Source organism: Corticium candelabrum, chromosome 15 (assembly GCF_963422355.1).
Source record: "Corticium candelabrum chromosome 15, ooCorCand1.1, whole genome shotgun sequence".
NCBI lineage: Eukaryota > Metazoa > Porifera > Homoscleromorpha > Homosclerophorida > Plakinidae > Corticium > Corticium candelabrum.
Window position 1 is genome coordinate 6,367,845 of NC_085099.1, and position 9,280 is coordinate 6,377,124.

The following is a 9,280-nucleotide window of genomic DNA, read 5'->3' on the forward strand; positions in this document are numbered from 1 at the left end:
TCTACATCTGCAAGTGCGTATTTTTCCACAACAACCATGCGGACAGCAAAGTTGCTGGATTCAGGCGACGTGTAGCTGTTTGTCGGACGAACCGACTGACCTCTAAGTACGCAAGTCTGGAGACGTGGCTTTGCATCTTTGTTTAGCTAGACGAATGCATTTGAAACCCTAACTGAGACGAGTGGGTTGGGCATAGATAGGCGATACCTACACCGCCCGAGGGTTTAGCACTGTAATGTGCTTCATTCATTACCCGAGGCCAGGATTTTCGGGTGGAGGGTATAGTAGTCGTTCGATGATCCGACGTCCGACCGTATATATAGTTGGTTAGCGCAGATGGAAATGAAGCTATTCCGACCAATAGACGAGAAGTGGTGTCATTACTGACCAATAGACGAACGCGATGTCATCATGAGGCTCCACCTCTCTTTGATAGCTGTTAGCGAGAGTTCGGCCATCGGGCGTCCGTCCTGTACATGGTGTTTAGTCCTTTGCTTTAAGGGTTTAGCACATAGAAACAACGCCTATAGTTTACATTTGCACGTGTATGTTTTCCCAACAACAACCAGGAGCGAGGGTGTGTAGTAGCCTTGACACTAGGCCTCCCTTTGCTTTCGGTGGTCCGACCACGCGAGGATAGCAACGGGACTGTATCACGTGATGTTCTCTCCGAAAAGCAAAGGAGAGAACATCACGTGATACAGTCCCGTTGCTATCCTTGCGCGGTCGGACCACCGAAAGCAAAGGGAGGCCTAGTGTCGAGGCTAGGTGTGTAGCTGTACCTGACTTCTAACATTTTGCTTGTTCCACAGTGTTTCTGCATAGTGGTTCTGCAGTCTGCCAGCTTGAATTTTGGGTGTGCGTGGCTGAGCGGCCGTGGTGTTGTGCAAAAATCACTAGTGTCGTCTTCAACAGAAATTTGGCGCTTGACGGGAATTTGCAAAGGGGAATTTGCAATGTCCATGACAGCGTCTGTTTGTCGGACGAAGCGGCTCGGCTGACCTGTAAGTACGCTAGTGCGTCTCTATTCCTTTTTTGTTTTAAGGTATCCCAAAGTTAGCGAACAGACGCCTAATTAATCTAGATGTGCATGTGCATGTTTTCTCACGTTGATGTTTTGTTTGGCTCTGGGGTCACCTCATTACAACAACCAAAATTGCGGATAGACGAATAGCTGTGTAAATACGGTACAGTGCACAGTAGGCGACATCTAGCTAGAGAAGCGGCACAAACAACAAGACGCCTAGAGAAACTGCACAAAGAACGAGACTCTACATTCTTGTGAGCTGGAAAATCGGTGGTGGGCTGCTTGTTTGGTCTACATTTGTAACCTAGGTTTCCCACCAATACAACAAACAGAACAATGATCACGCCCGTTACTTCATCACGTAAGGCGAAGATTGCCAGCCGGCCTAGCGTCGACGCTTTCCGACGTGTAACATTTGGCTTGTTTCATCACTTGGAAACAACTACATTTGTAACATGCATTTAGTAACAACGCCTAATCTAGCTGCATTTGTAACGTTCCCACATCTAATTTTGTTACCCACATCATGCGTTTCTGTCATGCGTTTCTGTCATACGATTTTGTCATAGCGCGACTAATTTACCTTCAAGGTGCCTACTGGTCGAGGGTTTGCACTTCTAGTGCTCCTTCATTTATGGTTGTAATGACGAGAGAACGTTGCGTTAGTCTGTGTGAGTTGAGCAGAGAGAGGGATAGATGCTCTGAAGTTACTAGTTAGTCTCTGATCAAATTTAACTATTGAGTTCTCAGTACCTCTCTGCAGTGTCAGGTCGTGTCACGATTTTAGAGAGCAATCTAAAGCCGACATGCTGTGTCCTAACTTCTCATGCGCGCGCAACAGCTGGAGGATCAGGTGGGAAAGTTAGGAACTGGGGGCTGGGGGGCAGCAGCTCCTCGCTCAGTGTAGGAATTTAAATTTTCTGTGCTAGTGACTTTTGCAAATCTGTTTACGGTCTGGCAAGCGAGGTAACTTTTGCTTACTAATGATGACATCCACGGTACAGCCCTCTCCCCGCTCGTGAACATCTTTCTAAGCCACTGAGTTAGCTGAAGTACAGAAGCAAGACAGTTGATTGTAAGTGAGACGTGATGGAGCGACTGATTAAATTGAACTTGGAAGGTGCAGTGGATTACGAAGTGGATTATCTGGGATATCGGATATCAAGTGAAGGTCTGCGAACGGCTCAGTCCAAGGTGAAGGCCGTACTAGATGCACCAACTCCAAGGAATCTCTCTGAACTGAAATGCTTTCTGGGATTAGTGAATTACTATGCTCGATTTCTTCCAAGTTTAGCAGAAGTATGTCATCCACTGAATGACTCGATGAAGAAGGACGTGGCTTGGAAATGGTCTAAAGCATGTGAAGAGGCTTTCCAGAAATTAAAGGAGCTATTGACGTCAACCAAAGTGTTATGTCATTATGACGTGAAAATGCCTCTAACTTTGGCGTGTGACGCCTCATCTCACGGGATAGGAGCCGTGATTTCGCACATACTGCCCAATAGAGAGGAACGTCCAATAGCGTATGCGTCTAGAACATTGAGCAAATTCGAGAAGAATTACGCTCAAATAGAAAAGGAGGCACTGGCAATAGTATTTGGTGTAAAGAGATTCCACCAATTTCTTTATGGAAGACAATATTGCCTGATCACGGATCATAAGCCTCTAGTGACCATATTCGGACCGGAATCTGGTATACCACCCATCGCTGCCGCACGTCTGCAAAGGTGGGTCTTGATTCTGAGTAGTTATCGGTACACCATACAGTACACGCGCACCCAGGAACATGGAAATGCCGATGGACTTTCGAGATTGCCAACAGCAGAAGAAGAGCACGAGGACTCTAGTCAGAGGGAAGCTGGCCTGTTTAGCTTACGGCAGATCAATATGTTGCCAGTCACCGTCAAGGATTTAGTGCGAGAGACAGATAAAGACAGCCTGTTGAGTCAAGTCAAGAAGCATGTTTTGTCCGGATGGCCTAGTCGAATGGACCAAACCAACCCATTATACCCCTATTCCAGTAAACAGACACAGTTTACCCGTGAAGCCGGATGTTTGATGTGTGGACACCGAGTGGTAGTTCCAGAGTCTCTAAGGGAGCCAGTGGTACATGAGCTGCATGAGGGGCACATGGGCGTGGTACGAATGAAAGCATTGTCAAGGATACATGTATGGTGGCCTCAAATCGACAAAGGTATCGAATCCCTTGCTAAGAGTTGTATGGCATGTCAGCAAAATGGTAGGGCGCCGCCCTCTGCGCCACTACACCCCTGGAGCTGGCCATCAAAACCGATGTATCGCTGTCACGTAGATTTTGCGGGACCGTTCATGGGTAAAATGTCCTTGTTGCTTGTGGACGCATATTCAAAATGGTTAGAAGTGATCCCAATGACAACCACATCTGCAGCGAGCACGATCGATGCGTTGAGGAGTATTTTCGCACGTTTTGGCATACCACATCAATTGGTATCCGACAATGGTCCGCAATGCGTTTCTGCGGAATTCAACCACTTCATGGAAATGAATGGAATAAAGCACATACGGAGCGCACCGTACCACCTTGCAAGTAACGGTCAAGTCGAAAGAGCCGTACAAACGATGAAGAAAACGCTCAGAGTAATGCAACAGGAGGAAGGGTCATTGACTCGGAAGCTTTCACGGTTTTTGCTAAGCTATCGATCCACCGCTCATTCTACTAACGGTGAAACGCCCAGCGATTTGTTTCTAGGAAGGAAACTGAGAACAAGACTCGAATTTTTGAAACCCAGTGTTCAGGAAGTGGTTTTGGACCAACAAGGTCGACAACGACAATATCAGGGAAGACGTCAGGAACGGTATTTCAACGAAAAGGATACGATATGGGTACGAGACTATAGGTCTATCCAACCTTGGGTACCTGGAAAGATAGTAAAGGTCTTGGGACCGCTCACATATGAAGTGGAAGTCGAGGGGACAGCCTCTACTTGGAAACGGCATGTAGATCGGCTGAAGCATCGGAGTGTCGAAAGGTCGCCAGAGGATAAGCTTCAAGAGGAAACAGAAGTAGGAATCGTTCTACCTACCGCGCAACCTAACATGCCAGCACAAGCTAGTTCAACGCCAAGCGTTCCAGTGCCAACAGTTTTGGAAGCTTCATCATCATCTTCAGACGAGAAAGACCAAAGAGTCATGGTGGAGCCACCTTTACCAGACCCTCCAGATGAGAGCGATTCTAGTGGGAACGAGACGCCCAGTCCACTAGCGGAACATCCACCGAGGAGAAATCCAGTCAGAGCAAGGAGACCGCCACAGAGACTGGACCTCTAAGTGTTGTAGTTAGCTAAGAAGGGGGAAGCTGTAGTGTATCGGTATATGGTATAATAGGCGGAGACTTGTCTATATAGTGTCTAGTGGCATGCGTTAGAGCCTGTCTACCGTAGAGTACGTTGTTGAATAAACCAGGGTATATAGTACCTTCCCAGTGTCTACGCGGATATTATCAAGGTTGTCGATACACGACACTTAGAAATGTGTCGGAGGACGCAATTCCGATTTGTTCGGCGAAGAAAACTGACGGCAGTAAAATGTCTCTGCAGTGTACCGGCAGTTACACGCGTATTGTCATTGAAAACATGGCTGGCTCGCGTTATTTTAGCAGGATAGCGATCCGGCACAGGGCTGACATCATGTAGCAGTCACTGACGCCGACAGAGAGAGAACAGCTTTCCTCACTTTATCTGCATGGGCTGTGGCAATCTACCCGCGTGCCGTTTGCAATTAAGGCGCACCAGCAGCTCTTCGCAAACTGATGAACCGCGTTTCTGATGGCCTTGCGTTCGTTTCGTTTGCCAAGATGTTAGCTAGTTGCTACTGTTACAGTTGTCTAGACCAGATTCCAACTCACGGTTTTTCATTGAAACAGCCTGATGATAAGTAAAACCTTAGACACGAGACCTGTAGCTACTAGATCTATGTGGTGTATTGCACTCAAAAAGCAGAACAGAGTACCTGGTGACTTTTGCAAGACGAGCCAGCCTAGAAATAGTACTAATAATCAAACTGTTGTGTTCAACTGAATAGATGTCTCTCATGTTTCTCTAGCTTTATCCATGAGACTATGGCTCGTTTCAGTCGTTGGGGAGTTTCTGTGGTCTGGCGAACGGTCCGTTGACGATGACGTTTAGTGCTTTCCTGGTGGTCATTGATATCCACTAGGCGTGTGGTATCGAGTTTGCGGTCACCCTAATGCCTGCAATCTATATTGAATTGGCTAGTCATTGATCGCCGTGTGGACTTTACAGAAACAGAAACATGAAACCTGCCGGGTTGGTGGGCGCCCAGATGGGGTAAAGACCCCACTTGCCCATTATGGAGGGGCATAACGACACACCTTTTGTAAAACATTTATTATATAGCCACATCTGCATACTAATTGAAGACAATCTAGCTTTCATCAAGGTTAGCTAAAAGATCTATTGCAAGAAGTTGTCTAAGTTTTCTAAGACCTTTAGCAGACAGTGGCCCTAGGCACAGTGATTAGCTACAGATAAAACACATACATAAACATCAATCACACCCCGATACATATGTCGGCACCAGCAGCTACTGTCTTTTCCAAATTGTCAACATCTTGCTCAAGCTCTGAAATCAATGAATTGCAATTATTGATTTCTGTAAAGTCTTCTCGTTGCTGTGTTTCAAGGGCAGTAACCATGTGAACAAGAGCAGAGTCAGACAGCTGATCACTGAACCTAGTCAATTCCAATTGTAATGATGCGATCCGTCGGTCATCAAGTTGTTTGAAGTTAGTGATATCGTGTTGAAGTCGTTCAACCTCCATTCCAGATCGACTGATAGCAGTAGAGCAGTCTATCTGGTTTGATATGGTGTTTTTTATGTCAGATACAGTAGAATCAACTTGCGCTGTTGTATTGGAGCAGCTTAACAGTAGCCCATAAGCTGTCATGTTGAGTGTAGTTGCATTCGATGAAAGTCCTTCAGCTTTATTTCTATGTGCAATTGCGGACGTCTTCAAAGCCATGATGTCATTCTGGATTTCTGTGGTCGTCATCAGAGCATCTTGTGCAGTCTTTAGTGCTCCTTCTGCAAGCCTCATTGACATCATGGCATCAATGAGTGCCTGTTGATGTTCCATCGATATGTCGTGAGCTGCAGCAGTTGCGTTGTGGCTTAATTCTTCTATAGTATTGACACGGCGAAGAGCTTTCATTGCTCTAGAACGAGTAACATTGATTACCTGACTAAAGTTAGTGAGGATATCCAACGTGTCCATAGCATCAGAAATGATTTTCCGACCTTTTGCCACACTTTCCATGGCTTTGTCGTAGGCTTCATCGGCACGGCGTATGAGGTAGTCTACTCTATCTACAGAAATGTGGATATCACGAGACAGACGACTAGTGTTTGCACGAGAAACGTTGATGGCATTGACTACAGATGAAAATCTGGTCGTTGTAGTAGACAGTTGATTCATCAGAGATGTTGTCTTACGTTGAGCATAACCGAGTTGTTCTTGCAGCCGACCTAGTCTCATGTTTGCATGTAACTCGGTTGCTCTCGTATGAACATCTTCTGCTTCCATAGCAGCCTTTTCAATGTTTACCTTCGATTTCGTAACCTTCGACTTTGCTTCAATGTACCCCAAGCTTCTATTTACGCTAAGAATCTCAAGGGTATCGAGCTGCTTCTTGTCAGAATTTTGGGATGCAATTGCGTTTTCGGTTGTCAGTTTTGCATTAGCTGCCGACTGGTGTGTCCTATTGGCTTTGTCATCTAGCACGGTTGCCTGACGTCTTTGCCTAGATGCTTCGTTCTCAGCATCGTGGACCAGACTTGAAGCTATATTAGCCAATTGAACAACACTGCTTTCTAGAGATCGAATCGTGTCTACTGTTAGTTGGGAGTCGTTTGTCGACAACCTATAAGCTCTGATTATCTTCACTTTACTCTCATTTACCAAATATTCAATCCTAGTTGCAACATCACGAGCAGAAACAGCAGTCGAGTTAGCAACCATCAAATGACTCCATATTTCACCGGACTTGTTTCGTATTTCATCAATACTGTCGGTCACAAGCTCCAGCCTCTGATCCAGATTGCCCTCCTGTGTACTAGCATTACTCACCCAACTAGAAATCGTTTCCAATTCGATACTTTTATCGTTTATACGCTGAGCAAAGGTCCTGTTCATGGTCTTCATTGAAACCATTGCATTGAAACGGTCGATGTCTTCTGTCAGAGTATTCACAAGTTGACGTTCTCGACGAAGAGCAACCGTCACATTCTCATAGCATCCGTTGCAAGCTTCTCAAAAAACGCAAATTCAGTGCATTCATGTCAAGTTTACTACACACGCATGAACATGCAGTCAGTCGATGACTAACCAGAGCATGATTTGGCGTCATCGTTGATGCATGGGCACACTCCACTTGAATCGCAGCCGTGCAAGGTAGCAGCTCTAATTCCGGCTAAAATTTCAAACAAATATTCACACGTTTGACTAAGATCCAGAAACGCCTACCAAAAACGCCTGCAAAAGCACACTTAGCAAAGTAGTGCAACACAGCCTGCCACTATCAAGGAAATCACACGCGGCAAAAATTAACCGTTCGGCATCTCATCGGTCTAATTTTAGCAAACGCATGCAGTGGTCATGGACTCTTCACGTCAACATTATCTCACAATCAACTTACCTTCATTAAAGGCAAACATCACAGCTACGATTAGATGAATCGATGCCATTTTCGACAAGATAATACGTATGGGCGACTTTCACAACTGCAGTACCAGTGTAGGCGGTTTATTTCCGGCCATGCGCACGTATGTGGCAACGCGCTTGCCCGACAGGTCCGTGGGCGCGGCTAAAAGTTAGTCGACGCCAAAGAAGCACGAAAAATAACCTATACACATGTCGGTAAACACAAACATGTAATGGGTATGAAAGTTTCTAAATCAGTCGACATGGTAAAATAGAGCGCGACCAGAATGCAGTCGTTTTCGGACCATGCAGCCTCCCGGCCCTTTGCAATGCACAGCAGGATGGAACGAGAACGACGGGATCTTTTTATTAGACGCTAAACACTGGAAGTGTTACCTACACGACCGTTACGTAACGTCTGACGTCTCTAGTATACATGTATTTCGTAGCTACGTTGTAAAATAGCATGATACCTACCGTAGTGCTAAAAGGAGTGTGGATACGACTACAACTAGCATGATTAAACGTCAAAAGCCGAAACCATCACGTGCTAGCTACCACAATCTAGAGCTATAGTGCGCATCTGCAACCTAGAGTAGGACACATCTAAAAATGCATGGTACGGTGTAATTGGAATTTTCTTATGTACATTTACAGTGTAGGCTACTTGTACAGTAATGACATTTCAAAGCTCTAGTGAAATCGACAGTACGGAGAGAGTGTAATGGGAAATCCCCCTGTGACGTCCTGTAGCCGCGATCCAAGGGCGCAGCTCCACATATTTACAACCCGAGTGACACTAGCGTTGAACCTGTTTAGCTGTAAACGTAAACAGCTTTTGCTAAACATGTCTCACGAAAGGTAGAACGGTCACTTGATAGTAACGCGCGTTTCACGACAATGGATGTTAGTTGTTTCGTGCTGTTGTTTCTATTTCTTTGGAGACTAATGGAAGAACAGAACTAAGAATTTTTAGGGCAATGTCAGAGACGGCGTAGACTGATACAGAATACGTGTTCGGAGAGAGCGAGTTCGGCGAAGACAGACTAGAGCTAGACGACCAGAAGACGATCCGACTGTCTGGTGCTTTTTGATTGAAGAAACGAATTCGCGCGGTACGTCAAAGTCCCGGATAATTATATTAATAGCCCGGAATGAATGGACAAGTAGAGACGCTATCTAGCTAAACATGTCTAGAGTTTTATTAATTAAACAAGTTTAACATTAAACACGTTTAGTTAATTAATTAAGAGCAACAAGCGGAGACACAGCCCAAGTTGTTCACTAACCTCTATCTAAAAATTTTAGTCACTTGCAAATACCAGAAAGGTATAGATTTGGTAACACGTATAGAGCACCGCTTTTAAACATAATTGGCAACGCCCACATGCTGAGTCAGAGAGAATTATCTAGATATCATAGTAGATACCGTACCTCGAAAGTGTTGCTAGGCTCAACTTCGCTGTGGCAATGATTAAAGCACCGTTTTTCAATGGTGTCTTTAGTATATAAAAGCACCGATAGCACAGTTAATTAATTATTAGAGCACCGTTCTT

At 45.3% G+C, this 9,280-nt stretch overlaps 2 protein-coding genes across 2 annotated transcripts; one reads left to right on the forward strand and one right to left on the reverse strand.

Moving 5' to 3' along the window:
• The first annotated feature begins 2,116 nt into the window (after positions 1 to 2,116).
• On the forward strand, positions 2,117 to 4,464 carry LOC134191571 (uncharacterized protein K02A2.6-like). Its single transcript, XM_062660193.1, has one exon. The coding sequence runs from the start codon at positions 2,117 to 2,119 to the stop codon at positions 4,331 to 4,333; it is 2,217 nt and encodes a 738-aa protein (XP_062516177.1). The 3' UTR covers positions 4,334 to 4,464.
• Positions 4,465 to 5,399: 935 nt separating this feature from the next.
• Positions 5,400 to 7,843, reverse strand: LOC134191173 (uncharacterized). The gene is made up of 3 exons (XM_062659753.1): positions 7,720 to 7,843; positions 7,411 to 7,494; positions 5,400 to 7,330 (listed from the first exon to the last, which is right to left on the reverse strand). Exons 1-3 carry the CDS (start codon positions 7,766 to 7,768, stop codon positions 5,577 to 5,579), a joined length of 1,887 nt encoding a protein of 628 aa, XP_062515737.1. The 5' UTR covers positions 7,769 to 7,843; the 3' UTR covers positions 5,400 to 5,576.
• Positions 7,844 to 9,280: the final 1,437 nt, after the last annotated feature.

What these genes read in the sequence shown, in the direction of transcription:
- LOC134191571 (XM_062660193.1), top strand. Translation starts at nt 2,117, where the DNA reads ATGGAGCGACTGATTAAATTGAACTTGGAAGGTGCAGTGGATTACGAA.
- LOC134191173 (XM_062659753.1), bottom strand. Translation starts at nt 7,768, where the DNA reads ATGGCATCGATTCATCTAATCGTAGCTGTGATGTTTGCCTTTAATGAA. An exon ending in GATGTTTGCCTTTAATGAAG is followed by an intron (nt 7,495 to 7,719) that starts GTAAGTTGATTG and finishes TTGAAATTTTAG; the next exon opens with CCGGAATTAGAGCTGCTACC. An exon ending in TGACGCCAAATCATGCTCTG is followed by an intron (nt 7,331 to 7,410) that starts GTTAGTCATCGA and finishes TTTTTTGAGAAG; the next exon opens with CTTGCAACGGATGCTATGAG.